Genomic DNA, 18803 nt, shown 5'->3' with positions numbered 1-18803 from the left:
TTTGTTTGTGACCGAGTTATCGCGGCTACGGAAGCCGTTTGCACAGCTGCCTTCGCGGCTTCATCAGCCAAATGAATTCCCTGCAACGTGAACGCCATCACGTTGATGACTCAGTGTATGTATCACGTGAGTCTTTTGTAGTTCTTTTTGTAAAAGAACTACCTGTTCCCAAAGCATTTTATGCTTTATTGTGCCACCTTTTGCATCTTTGAAACCATTTTCCACCCAATTCTGCAAGTATTCATTATAAGATTGTACGCAATAAAAAGAATCGCACACTATTAGTGTGGGGAATTCGCGATCAGTATTTTCTAGCGCCATCTTAAATGCTACTAATTCAGCTCGTTGAGCCGAGCAATCTCCTAGAGATTGTGTTTTAGTGACCAATGGTCTAAATTTTCCTTTGTGCCAGCGACCTTTAACAATCGCGCACGCAGCACTGTAAGCTTGCTTACCCCCAACTGCGGGTTGTGCTGATCCGTCAGTATATATAATACTTCCGTATTCTTCGAGAGGCAGGATTTCAATTGGCAGAGGACATTCGTATTCATATTGTAAAAATTCCTGTGTTTTTAAGTTAGGATCAAATTCGTAAAAATTCCGCTCGCAGCCTTGTGGGGACATTCCTGAGGACCTTGGAACCTTTTTTACTTTGCTGGTTACTTTCCCTGCTCCCTGAAGACGAGGACTGGGGACCAAAGTGGACGCTGCCGGGGCCGGGACTGCGAGAGCCAGGGTGCACAGCGCTTGAAGATCCCAGCGCACCTGGTGTCTCTTCCCGCCCCCAGCCCTCCGCCCTTGACTGATAACACCGGCTATTTAAGGCTCGTGGCCCCCGCTCCGCGGGTGCCGCTCGCAGCCTTGTGGGGACATTCCTGAGGACCTTGGAACCTTTTTTACTTTGCTGGTTACTTTCCCTGCTTCCTGAAGACGAGGACTGGGGACCAAAGTGGACGCTGCCGGGGCCGGGACTGCGAGAGCCAGGGTGCACAGCGCTTGAAGATCCCAGCGCACCTGGTGTCTCTTCCCGCCCCCAGCCCTCCGCCCTTGACTGATAACACCGGCTATTTAAGGCTCGTGGCCCCCGCTCCGCGGGTGCCGCTCGCAGCCTTGTGGGGACATTCCTGAGGACCTTGGAACCTTTTTTACTTTGCTGGTTACTTTCCCTGCTTCCTGAAGACGAGGACTGGGGACCAAAGTGGACGCTGCCGGGGCCGGGACTGCGAGAGCCAGGGTGCACAGCGCTTGAAGATCCCAGCGCACCTGGTGTCTCTTCCCGCCCCCAGCCCTCCGCCCTTGACTGATAACACCGGCTATTTAAGGCTCGTGGCCCCCGCTCCGCGGGTGCCGCTCGCAGCCTTGTGGGGACATTCCTGAGGACCTTGGAACCTTTTTTACTTTGCTGGTTACTTTCCCTGCTTCCTGAAGACGAGGACTGGGGACCAAAGTGGACGCTGCCGGGGCCGGGACTGCGAGAGCCAGGGTGCACAGCGCTTGAAGATCCCAGCGCACCTGGTGTCTCTTCCCGCCCCCAACCCTCCTAATTAACGCACTGGTGAGCGCGCACGCGGGACGCGCGCGGGACACAGCCCGGGGCTAAGCCCGGGCCCTCTGAGGCCCTCCGAGGACCGAAAGGACTGAACTGGCGGTACCCCCTAGTGCATAATTAGACTATTCCTGTTGTTACAAAGCCACTATTTAACTGTGTTTTATTTATTTGTTTTTTTTTGTGGATTGTTTGGTTTAACTCTTGTTATTGATAGTGTATTGGTTTATCGTAGGATTATTGTGATCTTTAGGGGTTAGTTTTAAATCCGAGGTCCTCCACATTTTGCATAGAGTATCACTGACAGTAAGTGTTGGAGTATTAATGTCTACACGGACAACTCGAAGCCAGGTGGGGGCAGGGATAAAAAACATCAAAACCAAAAAACTGACCAATACTCTGGATAGCTTTATCCTCCGTACCCACACTCTAATTGACGAAGGTATTATTTTGATGGAACGGAGGGTTTCCCAAGATTTGCTTCATGCCAAAAGATCGTCACTGGGTAATATAGCCCTGGCTCGTACCCCGACTAAAGACCTGCCCTTACCAGTTACGCCTCAATTAATACCTACTCATGAGACACCAGTACTGACTATGGCCCAGCCCCAATGCTTAAATGAACCCTCAGTCCCCTTATTACCAGTATCCCTAATCGAGTCTGTTACCCCTGCTGCTCCACTGGTTACTAATGTTATTATGCATACAGTTCCTCTAGAGTTGCAGGGGTTTCCTGTAGTAGGTCCAATATCCTCCCCAAAATTAACCGCCCCCGAGGTGCTTGGTGATATTATACCCTGTTTGGAGAATATGGCCTCTACGGGAACTGGTGCACAGGAGGGAGGGTTAGGTGTGGATGCTACAGTTGACACAGCTAGGTTACATCGTGTATCGCACCCCCTGCCCCTAGAGTTGCCTGATGTAACTGTATTGGATTCTAGCATAGATAGTATTCTTAATAATGGTAGCCCTAATGTATCTACAGAGAGTGAAGAGGATGCGGACGCGCCCTTCTTTGATTCCTTAGCGGATCTCATTAGGTCTTTACTTTTGCCCCTTGAAGTCAGACTCCAGGGTATAGAACAACAACTTGGAATTATATCAAAGGAGTTGGAATGCAAGGGGGGGGATAAAACTAATGTCACCCAGAAGATTACACCCGGCATATCGGGAACTTTATTGCCAGTGGTTGGGAATTCTTTAATAGCACCCACCCAGCAAACCAAGACCTGTCCATCTACCACAATTGTAGAGAAGGGTGATAAAGTGGTCACTAAACCAGTCTCTGTAGAAGTTAAAAAAACCCCGGTGAAAGTAGATCAGGCCGCATCCAGCGCTACTCCTCTCTTACCCCCTGTAAAGACACCAAGGGCTCGGCGGAATATTAGCTTACCATCTGACGCCTCCCCATTTGTGATTGTGCTAACTGGTGTCCCTGAGCCTACCCCTGACACTCCCGAAACATTTTGGAGCCTTAAAAATAAAGTTTGTTACTGGCTGGACAGGAACTTTCCACCACCCCCAAATATTAATAAGAATATTCTAATGGTGGAGAGAGCCCCATGGGTTGGAGAAAAAAAGAAACAGCTCAAAGGCGATTGTGTGGTGATCACATTTGAAGATCCCTGCATAGTAGAGTTTATTCTTTCAGGGTATCACCGTAACACTGACTCAGGGATTCTCGTCAAACCCCTATCATATTTTTATATGCCTGAGGGTAATCACGATAATAGATGGAGTTGGCTTAGGGCTTCCACGCATGAAACTGGTTGGAGGAGACCTGTAAACCAAGGGAACCAGCGCTATAATAATTGGGGAGGGGCTGTTAGCGACGATTGGCAAGAAGTACGCAGAGGGAGAGGTAGAACTTATAATGGGGGAAATAGGTTCAAGGAGGGATGGTTGGGTCCACAGATGGATTATCCTATCCAATGTTATAACCGTTTCAACGGCCTGGAGGAAGTCGATTGACTTACTAACGGGTCTATTGAGCGTTTGGGAGGAGGGGTGTTGCATCCCTTACTGGAAGATCAAGCAAATCTGCCCGCAGATATAGTGGTTAACGCTGGCTTTAGTTCAGATACAATTGTACCCATGGTAGTAGCTGGTAACTGTACTCAGGATATAGTCTCTGTAGGACAATCGGGAACTAAGGAATTGGGTTCTTCAATTAATATTTTATCATGGAACATTGCTGGCTTAAAGAAAAACGTAGCAAATCCTGATTGGAACACCTTTATTAACCTACATGATATTTGTATGTTTCAAGAAACGTGGTGCAAACTCCCTGAATACATGAATGGTTATTCTACCTTTTATGTTCCAGCTGTTTCATTGGGGAGAGGGCGCCCTTCGGGTGGGCTACACATTTGGGTAAAAATATCTCTGAACTGTAGTGTCACCTCCAACAAGTATGTTTCTAATGACATCTTGCACATCACTTTAAAGAACAGTGTAGGAGGTCACAGCTATGAAATCTTCTGTATCTATGCTAGAGGTCTCCAGGGAGGGCTTGCTTCTCCAGTATTAGAACTATTGGATGAGGAGTTGTCTAAACTCCCGGCTAGATCTAAAATAATAGTTGGGGGAGACTTCAATTGCACGTTTGAACCGTTAGATATGGAAGAAGAATCAGGTCCCAATGTAGTAGAAGGAAGATTATCTATACCCCCACTAACTCTTAGCCCAATTAAGAAATGGTCATCTAGGGTCATTCAGTTGAATGCCTTGGTGTTAGATTATAATCTTTGGGCTCTTAATGGCCGTACAAACTCTGATCGCGAAGGAGCGATGACTTTTAATAGGCTGGGGTGCCCCTCTCGTATTGACTACATCCTTTTAGATGAATACTCCTGGCCTGACCTAATAGATATGGTGGTTAGGGAGTCTACCTATAGTGACCACAACCCCTTATGTATGCAACTCAAATGGTTAAGTGGCCAGAACTCTAGACAGGAAGCGGAGATGATAACCAAAGAGGTCTTCCCTGTAAATAAAAATCGGAAGCTAAAATGGAATGTGGTCAAATGCGATGAGGGGAAGCTTCAAAATATCAAAGACCTAGTATCTAAAGAAATTATTAGTTTGGCAGCCTTAGAGTCTGTTCCAGTTAATCTAGCTGATCGTAGTTTGTCGGTCTCCTATAGTAATTTAATAGGTAAAGTGGGAGCCCACTTTTGTAAGAAGCAACCAGGAAAATCCCGCCCTAACGGTACCAAATTAAATAGTAACCCATGGTATACGAGTAATTGTAGGAATAAAAGGGAAGCAATTACTAAAGCAATACGTAGTAAGGACTCCATGGCCGTGCGGTTAGCCAGGAAAGATTACGCGTATAGTATAAAATCTGCCAAAAGAGAATGGGAGGAAGAGCATTGGCAACAGCTGAAAGAAGCAGCTTGTGGTAAAAATACTGTTGCCTTTTGGAAATTAATTAATGCACTAGATAGAAAGGGAGCAGGTCCTATTTTAAATCATATTACGGACCAGGAATGGTATTCTCATTTTTTTAAACTATATTGTGAGGAGATTGTGGATAGCGTGACATTATTATCAGCTAATATCCCCGAAAGCACGCCTCATGGTAATTTTAATTATAACACAGATCCATTCACTCAGAGAGAAGTACTAGACGCTATCTCTAAATTATTGCCCGGGAAGGCCCCAGGCCAAGATGGTCTTCCAGGGGACTTGTTAAAGTACGAATCGAATGTGTGGGCTAAATACATATCCAATCTGATGAATTTGATACATGCTGGTCATCCTGTTCCCGATTCCTGGAAAGGTGCCGAGGTAATAACCATTTATAAAAAGGGCGACAGGGCCGACCCTTCCAATTACAGACCGATAAGTCTGATAGATACTATTCAGAAGGTGGTTGGAAGGGTAATTATAAACCGTACAGAAGTATGGCTTGTGGATAAGAGTATTTTGTCCCATTTCCAGGCCGGGTTTAGAAGCAATATAGGTGCAATAGACCAGGTATTTAGATTCTGTGCAGTCTGTTGGAAGTCAGTGTTAATTACTAAGGGAAGTCTATACCTGGCTTTCATAGACTTGAAGACAGCATTTGATGTGATTCCACGGAATAAGCTCTGGTCGGTCCTATCCGATATGGGTTTTCCTAGTTACCTCCTACAATTTATTATCAAACTCCATGAGGGGAATTATGCCAGGATTCGATGGGGATCCCAGGGTCAACTGACAGAGAAGATCCCGGTGAATAGGGGAGTGAGGCAAGGATGTGTGATGGCCCCAACCTTGTTCTCCCTCTTTATTAATGGGGTCGTTGCCCATTTGAGGGAGGATCCGGCTGATGCCCCCGTCCTTGCTGGAGAGAAAACACCCACTCTCCTCTTTGCCGACGATACCTTGCTCATGTCAAAATCCCCCATGGGTTTGCAAAAACTACTCGATCGTTTTTGCAGTTTTTGTATAGATAGGGGGTTGTCAATAAACACTTCAAAAACAAAGCTGATGGTGTTATCTAATAAAAAGAAACTTAGGAAGGTAAACCTCAGGCTGAATGACACCCCGTTGGAGGTGGTAGAGGAATTTGATTACCTCGGGGTGAGACTTTGTAATAACTTGAGCTGGTCAGCCCATATCGCCAAAATGGTTTTAAATCTCAAAAGGGTTGCAGGAGTAATTCTTAAGAACCAGCGTCGATCTTTCAGTCGTCCCATAGCCCCCACCCTGGCAATTTATGAAGGGAAAGCTTTGGCAGCGGCAGTTTATGGCTCAGAACTTTGGGGGGCGGAAAATACAAAAGTTTTAGCGGTGGCCGAGAATAAGTTTATTAGAGATATGGTCTCGCTACCCTTATCGTCCCCTTTGAAACCTCTTTTTTTGGACATGGGTAAAAAATCGGTTGTGGATCTAGTGCAAATTCGCCCCTTGTTATTCTGGGTTCGTCTTAGAAGGACCCCAGAACTTTATAATTATGCTCAGGTTCTGGATGAGCTTATTAGTTTAAATGTAGCAAATAAAATTAAATGGCTGAACAATTTAAAGAGACTTGTAAAATCAATAGGTCTGGAGGAGAGTTGGATCTCGCAACTGCCACCCCCAAAAGCAATTGTCAAAAAACTCTATTGGGATTGGGTTGTTGCCAAAGAACACAGGAATCCAAACTGGGGTCATTTAACTAGTACCTTCCTTGATCACAAGCCCCTTAGGAAGTTAGAGCCCTTTTTGGATTTTATCCAGGTCCCTCGTGATAGAACATTGTTTCTGAAACTCCGATATGGTATTCTACCCCTTAACTCATTCAAGGCATGTTGGAAGGGACATAGAGGAACAGAGGACAAATGCCCAGGTTGTTCCTGCCCAAAAGAATCCTTGGGCCACTTCCTATTTGCATGTGTAGCATATAAAAAACCTAGAGGAAGGTGGTTGAAACCTGTCTGTAGGAACCTAGGGGTGAAGGACCATAGATTAGCTATGCGTATTTTTTTAACGGATGTCTCTTCAATGCATATGGTCTGTGGGGTGGCTAAATATGTGGCGAATGCTTGGCTCATTAGGTCAAAACTCGTACCTACTGTCTGAATTGTTTTATGATTTGTTTTATGTACAGTCTATTATGGATTTATTATGGATATTGTATATGTACTTTTATGAAATTTTGTTTCGAATAAAGTATTTCAATGAAAAAAAAAATTCGTAAACTACGTCTGTTGCAGCAAGAGAATTAACCCACTGAATCCATCTAGGATGCAAAGCTTTAGCATTAGGAATGCTAGCTTTAGTTACCGCTTCTAAAGCCGGTATAGGAGTTACGATTAATATTCGTTTACCTTGTGCTAGGGGCCTTTCTTTCGCTACAGCAGTCTGAACCGCAGTTAGAATTTTTTCCGTTGAACTGAATTTTATTTCAGCCCTTGTGTACAAATGTGATTTGTAAGCTATTGGTACCTTTTCTCCCTCATTAGAGGTTAGGTATGTGAATCCGCATCTTCCTGGGATGACTCGGATTACAAGATCACGTGTGTTGTCACGTGTATCTAATTTTGTTTTTGCTAACATGTCTGTTTGCAGTGATCTCAAAATTTCTGTGTGTTTTTGAGTCCAATTGATTTGTTTTAAATCAGGTTTTATTAGTTCGTAGAGAGGTTTAACCCTCTCTGCGTAATTTAGAATGTAAGTTCTTCCGAAATTCAGAAAACCTAGTATTGATTGTAAATTCTTCAGCGTTTTTGGAGCTTGGAGTACAGCGCACTTCTCTAAGAAGTTGTCCGCTAGGCTTTTCCCTTCACTTGATAATTCGTACCCTAAAAATAGTACTGTCAGATGGGCAATTCGGGACTTTTTAAAGTTGAATTTGTAACCCTCTGCTGCGAACCCAAGTATAATGGTGTTCACCCTTTTCAAGTGAGTATCCAAGTCATCGTCTGTGAGATAAATATCATCTACGTAAGATAATGCTTCATCATCATAGATTTGTAGTAACTCTGTTACCCTAGCTGAGAATAGTCCTGGGCTGTTCTTGAACCCCTGTGGGAGTCGACAGAATTTTTTCTGTGACCCAAATGCGGAGAAAGCGGTCAAGTATCTGCTTTCTGGTGCAATGTTTTGACAAAAGAAACCATTAGAAATGTCTAATGTCGTTTTGTATTTTTTCCTAACTATGTTATTCATTAGGGCTGCACTATGCGAGTTTTGTACTGCAAAAGTTTTGCAACATGTATTAAGGTGTCTGTAGTCCAAAACTAGACGATATGAATTGTCTGGCTTGGAGACAGGAAACAAAGGATTGTTCATTTGAGAGGTGCATGTTTCAATCACCCCCTGGTACTCAAGTTGATCTAAGATCTCCCTGACCTGTTTTTTAGCTTCTTGCTTAATGGGATACTGCCGTTGGGCAGTTGGTTCACTTTTTAGTTGGATTTTGTGAGGCGGAGAATCCTCATCCCATCCTACATGATTTTTATACAATGCAGGTGCCTGGGCTACTGCCCATTTCCTTGCATATGTGTATTTTTTGTGAATCGGTATGTGATTCGAGAAGGCAGGCATAATCACTTCTTCGCCACGAGGGCACTCCCTAACAAACTCCGGGGGCCAATCTTTTTCAGCTAACAGAATATCATAGCCTTTTGAGAGCTTATCCCAAAACAGACCCTTAATTTTCCTAGTCTTATCACCCTCTATACGCAATGTTATTTCGTATATTTTATGGGGCTCGCTAAGCCTGGCGTCGGCAGTTTCAACCTGAATGTATTCATTCGTGTCCACTGTCTCCAGATGACTCATCAAGTTCTTGCGCGCTATACTGATTTCTGCTGCACTGTCCAACATTGTCAATGCCCACTCCCCGTTTTTCAACTGTGTCCTCAGTATTCTCGGCATGGTTGATTACTCTAATACTGGCTACCTTCTTTTTAGGAAATTGAGATTTTTTACTCTGAGCAGGTTCCTTGTCTTTGGACTTGGTGTGCTCTCCTGGGTCTGACCGTCCTCTTCTTTCCGAATTCTGTGGAAAAGATCGAGAGGGACGTGTATCAATACTTTGATATCTATCAGGTTTTTTTAGATTATCCCTATTTCTAAGGTTATATCTTTTCTCAGAGGGCTCCCGTTGGGGAGACTGGCGTTCTCGAGTCGGAGTTCTTTCCCTCCGTCGAGGAGACCTTCCTCTGGACTGGAAAACTTTTTCCTTGGGAGTGGATTGTTTATTTCCATCCCAGCTCTTTTTAGGAGTGTTTAAATTATTTTTAATAAATAATTTTTCTGGATTTTCGAGCAGTTGGGGCTTAACTGGTTTCCCACCCAAGCTGTCTCTACCTAATTCTTCATAGCATTTTTCTATGATTTTTGCAAGCTCAACAGGATCTTTTATATCTGTTTCCCTCAACTTCTGGCGAATCGCCACAGATGCTGCTTCTCCCTTTATGTTGGCTAATAATATAGCCGTGACCTGCTTGAAATCTTTCAGTAATTTCATACCTAGATTTAAAGCTGGTTCTGGACCGAATTCATTTTGAATCTGTTTTAGCACGTCTGGTATTACCGCCATAGACGGAACACCGTGTGTTTTTGTGTAAATGGAAGCAAAGACTGTACCCCAAGTGTCGCAGTCCTCCACGTGTGGTGCGATTCCCATAGGAAGGCAGATGGTCAAGATTCTGTGTTTTTCAATAGGGGTAGTATCAGGAAATACTGCCTCTATTTGAGTGATTTTCTGGGCTAACCAGAAAGGAATTTGTTCCCGTTTTACGGGTGTTTTACCAAGACATGACTGTATGTTCTGTGGTGTAATTTTATTTGTGTTCCCCTGATGAGGGGTCAGCTGGTGTGAATTAACAGCTGGCTGGACTGTTGCAGTCCGTATTACATATTGGACTAATTGCCTATGTATTTTTATTAATGTGTTTAGCTGTACTAACAGCTCTTCTCTAGACATTTTTATAATGTCAGGATGTGGTGTGTAGCTGGCTAGAACCGGCCACGTGGCTCCTGGTCTACCTAGTGGACCGAGCCTGGTTATGTGATCATTGTGTTTTAGGGCGCCATTAAACCAGAGCAGGTGCTCTTGAAATTTAAGTGGGATTTCAACCTCCTCGAAAGGAGCGTACTCTCCCGGAGGTTCCTCTATTTTGTAATAGTGAAACTCTTGTGTTATAGCGTTTACCGCTGGAAAGTTTATCCATGAATAGAATACCTCTGTCTGCCGATACTCGTGAGCCTCTATCACGAAAATTACTGTACCACCTTGAGGTGGCAGTCCGTTTTCTATAAGTTTTAAAGTTATAGATCTTCTTAACTGGACCGGGATGATAATAGCATCCGGGTCTGTGTATTCGGGACCTTGCTGAGTCGCATCTACTGCGGCCCCAGTGGTGCCGTTGTTTTCTACTGACATTGTATAAATGCAGTTTTTGCAGAGTAGGTCTCCAAGGAGACAAAGATTAGATGCACAATATTTTGGAACACTGTATCCTTCAACGTTGAATAAACCAGAGCTTTACATAGGAATCTCTTCCTACTAAGGTCGGGCGGATTTTAACCTTTCACCCACTCCAGACGTCTATTGGAGTATTTACGGGAGAAAGGGGTGTGAAATATGCACGACTGAGTTACTCTACAAGTCTTACGTTAGTTTATCGCCTTACCAAACGTTAGGGCGCCATGTAGTGTAGTTCCTAGTTTCCCACTAGGCCCTGCGCATTGGAATAACATAAACAGTAGTATCGACGTGGAACTGCTTATATTCCAGGTCTCCACTGACTATGCTAAACTTAATTGGGTTGTGTTACCAACTAGCTCAGAGGTCACTGGAAACTTTCTTCTCTGCATAGGAAGTGATCAGCTTCCTTGGCACAGACAAGAAGGGATTCAGCTTTCCAACAACCGTGCAACATGACAACTTTGCTCCTCAGATCAAGAGTCGATCTCTAGGGTCGTGTGAAACAATAGACATAGATTTCACTCAGTCAGTCTAGTGCAGTTTACTTTCACGGTATGTAGAGAATAGAGAGACGGGCGTTTATCAATAAAGGGTTAACATTTATTGAACAGTCTTTCTTCTCATACAAGAGAAATGTATTGCCACAATTGCAATAACTGTTATTATAAAAAGTACGTACAGTAAGATAAGAATAGCGAAATAGAACTGTAAAAGCATTGATATGGTTTCTTAGCCATACAATGGTTTAAAAGTAATAAAACATATATACAGTCATATATACATTAGGCTAACATACTCAACTGGTGCTTCTAACTAAGCCTACCCCAGTGTGCCTTACCTAAGCCTAACACGTGAGAAGGGGAGTAAGTAAGTAGCTTAAGTTAAGTTGGTTTTGCCAAGGTTTGTTTCAAGAATTCTCTTCTAAGGGTTTAGTCAACACCATACCTCTGAATAGAATGATGGAGGATTGGTATCTCCTTCAGGGGTCTCTCTCGATATCCCAGTCACCTGCGAGGGTAAACTGGAAGCGCCGGGACTGGATTTCTCCGCACGAGAAAGGCAGCGGCTTCTCTCAGCGCGTCGAGGAAGGAGGGGTGACAGCGTCCGCGGGCAGCTGGGCTGGATGTCTTCGCAGAGGACGGCTGCACGGCTCCTCAAGCGTACTGCACCATAGGTCGCGCTGTAGCGGCGATAATGGTAATCAGTAGCTTCACCACCACAGGATAGCAGGCTGCAGCGACAGAGTGCTAGTTTTTACCAACACGGGATCATGCAGGCAGCTGGCATCAGCAACATGTTCGCTCATTGCTTAAGGCAACGTTGGTAATATTTATACCTGACAGGTGCCGGGTTTGACGCAAGTTTGCTGGACATAAGACGTCAATTAAAGATGTCACTAGGAAGTGATAGTTATCAGTTGCTCATTAGAGTTCCATTACTAATCAAAACATAGCAAGCGGGGATTTCCAGGTTTGCTAAGTTTTTATCTTGTTGAAGAACTCGGAGTGTTATCTAGGAATATCAGATAGTGACTGCTGCTCTGTCATTGCACTAATTGGTCGCAAAGGAAGTAGCAGAGAGTCATGCTGGAATGTGGCTCTGTGGCTCTGCTCGTGTGAGGCCAGAGATGACTTTTCAGAAAGTCGTACTTGAACGGTTATGCCAATATAGGGAAAAAGGGGCTTTATAGCCGAATAGGGGCATAAGGTCACAGTATCGATCAGGAACCTAGATAAGCACATGACAGGGCGGCATCTAAGTACTCTGGCACCGTCATTCCGGCCCCCAAGACGCCGACGATGGACGCGGAGCCGCACACGACGCCTACCGACACGCAAGGGTACTGCTACGCAAAGTTTTCCTGATCCAGTCTGACGCCTTGGGATATTCTAAGGTAAGGAATCTAATACTAACTACTGTTTCTTACAGATATATCGTTACGGAAGGTAAGTAACTTGTGTCACTGGGTTACGCAGTGGAACTGTACAGGGGAATCAATTTACCCGGGGGGAGATCCCCAACATAAAAGAGGGGAATATGAATGGGCTCCCCAATATGAGCAGTCTACCATCTACTGCCCAAGCTGAGCCTCAAGCCCAAACGGCCATCCAGCACATCAACATCCATTTCACCGGAGAGACGAGATCCCTTCACTGCAATCTGTCACTGCCATTAGCGATTTAGGCAATAATACCCGTCTAACCTCACCGGAGTAGGAGGGGAGGGTCCCTCCTTCCAACAAATATTGACTGCCTAGGGAGGCACCCATTAAAACCTACCAGTCTCTGTACCTCCCCCGGGCCTCAGACCCCTTTATCCTGATTCTGACAAATGTTCCAATCCTAAGGAAAGATCAGACGGAAAATACTATTCAATTGCTGAATAAATCCCTGCACTGGTTGTCCTGTCAGGTCCTTAGTGGGGAAAACAGGGTTGTCCCACTAGCAAAAAAAATTATTATGGCAAGAAGGGTGGAGTGGCTAGGCACGACAAATAAAACAATGGACGGGGATTGTATTATCTTGAATTTTAATAGCCATCATAGCCCTAGAGCTCTTATGGAGCATCTGTGTAGGGACCCCCTAGGGGTGCACAGATATTGATAGTCAGCTAAGTAAACCAGGGCTTAGGGATGTCCCACTTACAACAAAGGTCTCTTCTATGGGTGGGCAGACTGAAACTACGGTGTTCAATGCTGGGGTGGTATATGAGGCACCAGAAAAAGATCCCCTTAGAACCAGGACAACAGATATTGGGCCAACAGGAAAGCCCCGTGGGGAAGGGTTTGATTTTGCAACATGAAATGTGAATGGGTTATTGAACAAGGTTGAGAACATTGATTGGGTTAATTTTATATCTAGCTATGACATCATATGTTTGCAGGAAACCTGGTGCATAAATCCTGTACATATTAATGAATACTCTTCCTATTTCCTTCCAGCAACTGGTTCTCAATCGGGTCGAGCAAAGGAGGTTCTACAGACACTTATCTCTAATAACATTTCTGTAAGGGTTAAAAAAGTTACACTAGTCGAACCTCATGCTCAGATCTTATGGATAAGCAAGAAGAGAGGAAAAGACCGCATCTTAGTAAAATTTGCGGGGTGATTGTAATGATACCGGGGAATCAGGAAGAGGCATAAAAGAAATTTGTCTTGCCCCACAGATCGGATAAATAAAACAGTAAATTGAGGACAGGGAATGCTTTAGAGAGCCAGTGGAAACGATTTTGGAGTGACCTCTCCCTTGCGCAATACATGCCAGAGCGATCACGCTCCAGTACCTTACCCCGCTGTCCCTAAATTCAGTGCTATAAGAGAACGGTCCGGACGCAGCTCCTGCATGATATGCGCTGAGGCTCCGGCATCATATGGGGCACCTACGCCGCTGGCCCCGCATATACTGGGCCCCCTGCAGGGATAAACCACTGTGTACTGCCTGACCTGAATCAGCGCATGAGAGGCTCGGGGTCATTCTGCCAGCACAGCACTGCACCTTGATGCTTCGGTAAGTGCAGAATAAACTGGATCATTTTCCGTGGCCCTCTGCCTCCCCATTGCTTGGGCTCCTGCACCTGGACACCTATATAGCAGGCACTGATCTGCCAGGAGAAACTTGAAGTTTCCGGAGCAACGTGTGCCATTGTGCCACACTGCTCCCCTGCAAGACCGGGCCTCAAGAGTGGTGCTCCCTGAGTTGCTGATGAACGAAGCACCTCACTTTGGAGAACCGCTTCGGTCTGGGCCTATGATCCACACTGCTCTCCTGCACGACCGAACCGCCCTGGGGTAAGAATGACTCACAACAAACTGCTGCAATGGGTCGATGTATGGGCTAATTGATGGACAATCCACTTACGCCCCTGTTGGGCTTCTGATGGTCCCTCCCTGGACGCTTTGGTCCCCCCCTCATAGCTTTTGACTGAATGCGGTGGTGGGGGCTTGCGCCTTTTGTTTGGCCGCACACCCCGGCTCATCCTGATGCTTTTAATTGCCGTTTAGATGTCTTGCCTCCACGCACCATTATCTGTCCCTACAATCACCGCACTGCGATGGCCGGCTTTCCTCTGCCTTGTAAGCTTTAAAATGGCGCTGATTGCTTTGATTGCCGTGCCCTGTTGCTACTTTGCATCTTGTCCTCCGCTCTGTCCTCCTCAAAATGGCGGCCCCTCAACTGCTCCAAAATTTCTCTATCAACCCACTACTTCGTCGCCTGCGATTACCGCGCTGCGATGGACAATGCTCCTCTGCCTTGTAAGCATTAATATGGCACACCAATTTTCTAATAATGACCACCATGAGTGGGCCCCTTTCCAAAGCACTCCTTCTCCCCTTGTTGGGGAGGGATCCAGCATTTATGTTCTGGAGTCTCAGAGACCCCTCAGAGAGTCCACAGCGACAAGGGAGTCTCACACAGCAGAGGCCTTGGTTTTTTCCACATTATCGCTGGGAGCACAGCACCGTACACCATGACCGGTGCTGTTGTTGGAAATTTTTGGACTTTGCCCCCCCGGGGCGGAAACTATAATCTTTCTGTATGTACTGTGGTTTCCGAGCAAACTCTGGCCGAAGACCGGTGGAGCTGTTCCACGCAGCTATAGAGGAGTTTGGCTCTGGTTCACCGCTCAGCCGTCACCTACCCAGCTGGGCACCGGACACTGTTTTTCCTCGTCTCCCTGTTGTGCCTCTGATACCCTCCCCCTCCTCCTCCCTCCATTATCCTCCTCTACCTCCCCTACTCTTTCTCCCCTTGCCCATTTTTCTTTCTCATGTTTATGCTATGCTTTTGTACTCATGTAATTCCTGTAACTAGGCTCCAGTAACTGATGTAACTTTGTTAGTCATGTTCTGAAACAATGTTTCTTCCTCATGTAAAGAGCTCTGCTACCTCCGGGTCAAGCCAGCGTTATATAAAAAATAAATAAATAAATAAACATTCTAACAAATTATGTGATAAGATTGTTGCTAATGTTTACGTTTGGAGAGATAAATTAGGCCAAATTCATGCAGGCAACTTTAAGGTTTGCACTAGGAAATACTTTGAAATGAGCAGGCAAAAACGTGGGCAGGACCGCATTGATACAATCACAGGAAGCTAATTCTTATCCATTGCGTCTGCGATTGCCAGCCATCATAGTATGTCCTTACCCACCTTAACGATTGATAGCATATGCTACCAGCTTTTCTCTTGAACCAGTGTCTTAAGTTTAAGTACATTCTTAGCCTGTTCAGCTGCCCTAAGGAAGCGTTGTGACCTTTACTCTAAATACATGATCCCATAATAATATATTCTGCCTTTTTTTCTTTCCTTCTGGGCCAGTCTTATTTAACTATCAAACCATCTAAGCTCCCAGTTGCAAGATTACACCTTTCATCTCTAGCTTGTCCTCTATCTTTACTCATTGAGTTGAAAAAATCATTAAATAGAGCAGTCCCCATTTTTAGATGGTGCCTCACTGCGGCCAACCTTGCTCTTTGTAAGATGTCAATTCTGATTGAGCAGCCAGAATGAATTGTGGGTGAAGAGTTGTGAAGTGACACTAAACTGCTGTTTAATTCTACCATTAGTGGGTGGAATGTGCTAATAGTAGTTATGGCTCTGGCAATACTGACATAGTCTGTCTCACCAATTATAAGCCCCATCAGTGGCTATGAGTTCAGCTAGGTCTCATAGGTATAAGGAGGAGAGTCCTTGAACTAGTATTCTATGGCATCTGCTTTGGAGCTATAACATCAGATACCTTTGTGTCGCACCAAACCAAGGAAACTCACCAATGATGGAGCTCCTGGTATGTACCCAATAGCCAAGGCTCAACTACATGACCTGTATTCATCCTCGGTATTCAGGAGCCAGAGTTTGTGCTACTGCCATTAACTTGTTATGTGATCTTCAATGGAGATTCTCTCATGTTTGAATATGTGAAGGCGAGGCAACACCCATAATATTCCTTGTTATTGTTTGAAAATCCTTGCACAGGAATTTAATAATCCCTGCCACATCAGGCCATTCATCCAGCAAAACAGGGTGTAAGTGACAAAGAGCAGCATGTGCATAATTCATTACAATATATAGATTCTTTCACGATTCTAGAACGCCTGACAAAGGAATACGAATAACTCCCCAATTGGTTTCTGTTTTACATACAATTAAGAGCATGCTGTCTAAAATAGCTTCAGATTTTTTTACTGCTTATTAATACTCTTGTAGAAGAAAAAGGAAGAAGGTAAAATTGAGAAGGACAACATGATGTCATGTTCACCAATGCACCTGCTGTTTACACTATGGGCGTGGTGTACATTGAGGGCCGGAGCAATGTTGACCATGTATTCCTGATTTGCAAAGTGGACATGTACAGTTTAATATGGCATAGTAAGTTAGCTAGTGGATTGTATCATCTGACATATGATGTTCCTTCATGCCCTTTTTACATCTTTGTGTACAGTGGAATTGACAGAGCCCATTATTGCTATTGTAAAGCTCATGAGTATATTGTTTCCCATCATTTAGGCTGTGCTGCTAATTGGTGAACAAGGAACAGCCAAAACTGTCATCATCAAAGGCTTCATGTCAAAATACAACCCTGAAATCCACATGGCCAAAAGTCTCAACTTTTCCTCTGCTACTACTCCTTTGATGTTCCAGGTAATGTTTACAATAATAATAATTACTATGCAAAGATATTGCGAGATATTACTGATTGTTTTTTTGGGGGTCCTGTATTTGGTTGCCCCTAGGATCCTGGGAACTGTCGGTAGGATCTACAGTGTATCAATCACATGCGGCAAAGGCTAGAATCTTTGGTGTTATGGTGCCAAACCCCTGTCTATGAGGCAAATTCTAAAGAATAAAACTCAAACAGGACAGGTGTTTCACTCACCGTTCCTAAATGGAAATAAAATACTTTCACACGCAAATATTCGTCTCCAGGTAACGTTATTTCATCAGATTTTCTCGTTTTAATAATAATAACACGTAGTGACCATGAGGCCAATCTTGTCAACCCTTTTCGGTCTTCGCATGACAAAGACGTTACTTTGTTGCAAGATGTACCTATGCTCATTGCATTCTATCACCCTATTGGATTGTTATTATTATTTTTAATTTTCACAACCCAGTTCAAATATGGCCACCGTGGATGTGCGCACATCTATAGAGGTCAACTCTGATTGGATTTGTTAAAATAATAAACATGCATTCAAAGATGGCCACTGCGAATACAAACTCATCCAAAGGGGCCATATTTGACCACAGAAAACTTTAGGAAGGCTATATAAACTTAATATAAGCCTGTCTTTTGAATTACTTTCATTAGTAACAAGTTAGAGCTAAATGATAGTAGATCTTCACTTGACCATGACCGTTACGCTGAAACAACTTGCTGCCACTCATTAAAGCTTCAAACATACTCAGGGAGCCCTATTGTTGTGCCTTTCTTTTCAGAAAAGCACATTCTAGATATATTATAAAATGGTCTCCTTCACCCACGAATTAGCACCGACACCGCAGGTGAACGTGACCTTGCAAGGACCTGGTAATTGTAACTTCACATTACAACACTCATAGCTACACCTATTCTAAATTGGATAATTTATACGAGGTGTCTCCAACTGGTCGATCGTGAGCTACTAATAGGTCACTGACACCTTCAGAGTAGCTCACAGCCTTTATTTAATTATAAATAAGCACAGGGTCACATTTTTATTTTAAAGTGGAAGGAAGGCTGTATCTATTTTACATTATTATATTTAGGCTGCAGATAGAAAACCCTGATAATGGGCACTGCACAGCAAGAGTCAGATTAGTGAACCAGGGCACAGAGGAGAAGCACTGAGGTATTTCATTTTTTTTTTTTGTATTCCAAATGTTTTATTTTTTTTAGTGTAGTGCAAGAAAGAAGAAGCTCTCCAAACAATCATTGATAGTAGAGGTTAATGTCAGTTGCTCAAGAATATGAATAAGAAGGCAACCACTTTATTAGTAGGTAGACATCGAAGTAGTCGACAGCATAGTATCAAATCACTTAACAGAATAGTCAACCTGTATGACCCTCTTATGCTAATAGGAAAGGGCATGTGTATCTGCTTTCAGCCTTCTGCCAAAGGAGAGTCTGGTTAGTATTCTCACGACAGGTCTCCTGATTTGGAGATAAAGAAAATAATACATCAGGGTTAAAGGCTAGTGAGATATAAAGAGAGAGTAGTGTAGAGTAGGAGAGGTGGAGCCAAGAGCAAGCATAGGAGGCAGAGGAGAGAGCCAAGTAGTTGGTCCTAAGAACCCGGAACAGCGCAGCGTCTGACTAGAATAACTGCCATTGGGCGTACGTAGAGACTAAGGGTCCCCTACTGTAGT

General features: G+C 44.3%; 1 protein-coding gene across 1 annotated transcript in view; it reads left to right on the top strand.

Annotated features, from left to right (window-relative positions):
* DNAH5 (dynein axonemal heavy chain 5) overlaps positions 1 to 18803 on the top strand; it is a 5605957-nt gene that overhangs the window by 4197835 nt on the left and 1389319 nt on the right. The window contains exon 47 of the mRNA XM_086967405.1: positions 16962 to 17096. Within this exon, the coding sequence (XP_086823531.1) occupies positions 16962 to 17096 (135 nt within the window). The remainder of the gene's footprint in view (positions 1 to 16961; positions 17097 to 18803) is intronic.

This window comes from Lissotriton vulgaris, chromosome 4_1 (genome assembly GCF_964263255.1).
Source record: "Lissotriton vulgaris chromosome 4_1, aLisVul1.2, whole genome shotgun sequence".
Classification (NCBI taxonomy): domain Eukaryota; kingdom Metazoa; phylum Chordata; class Amphibia; order Caudata; family Salamandridae; genus Lissotriton; species Lissotriton vulgaris.
This window is presented reverse-complemented; position numbering and strand designations above follow the sequence as displayed.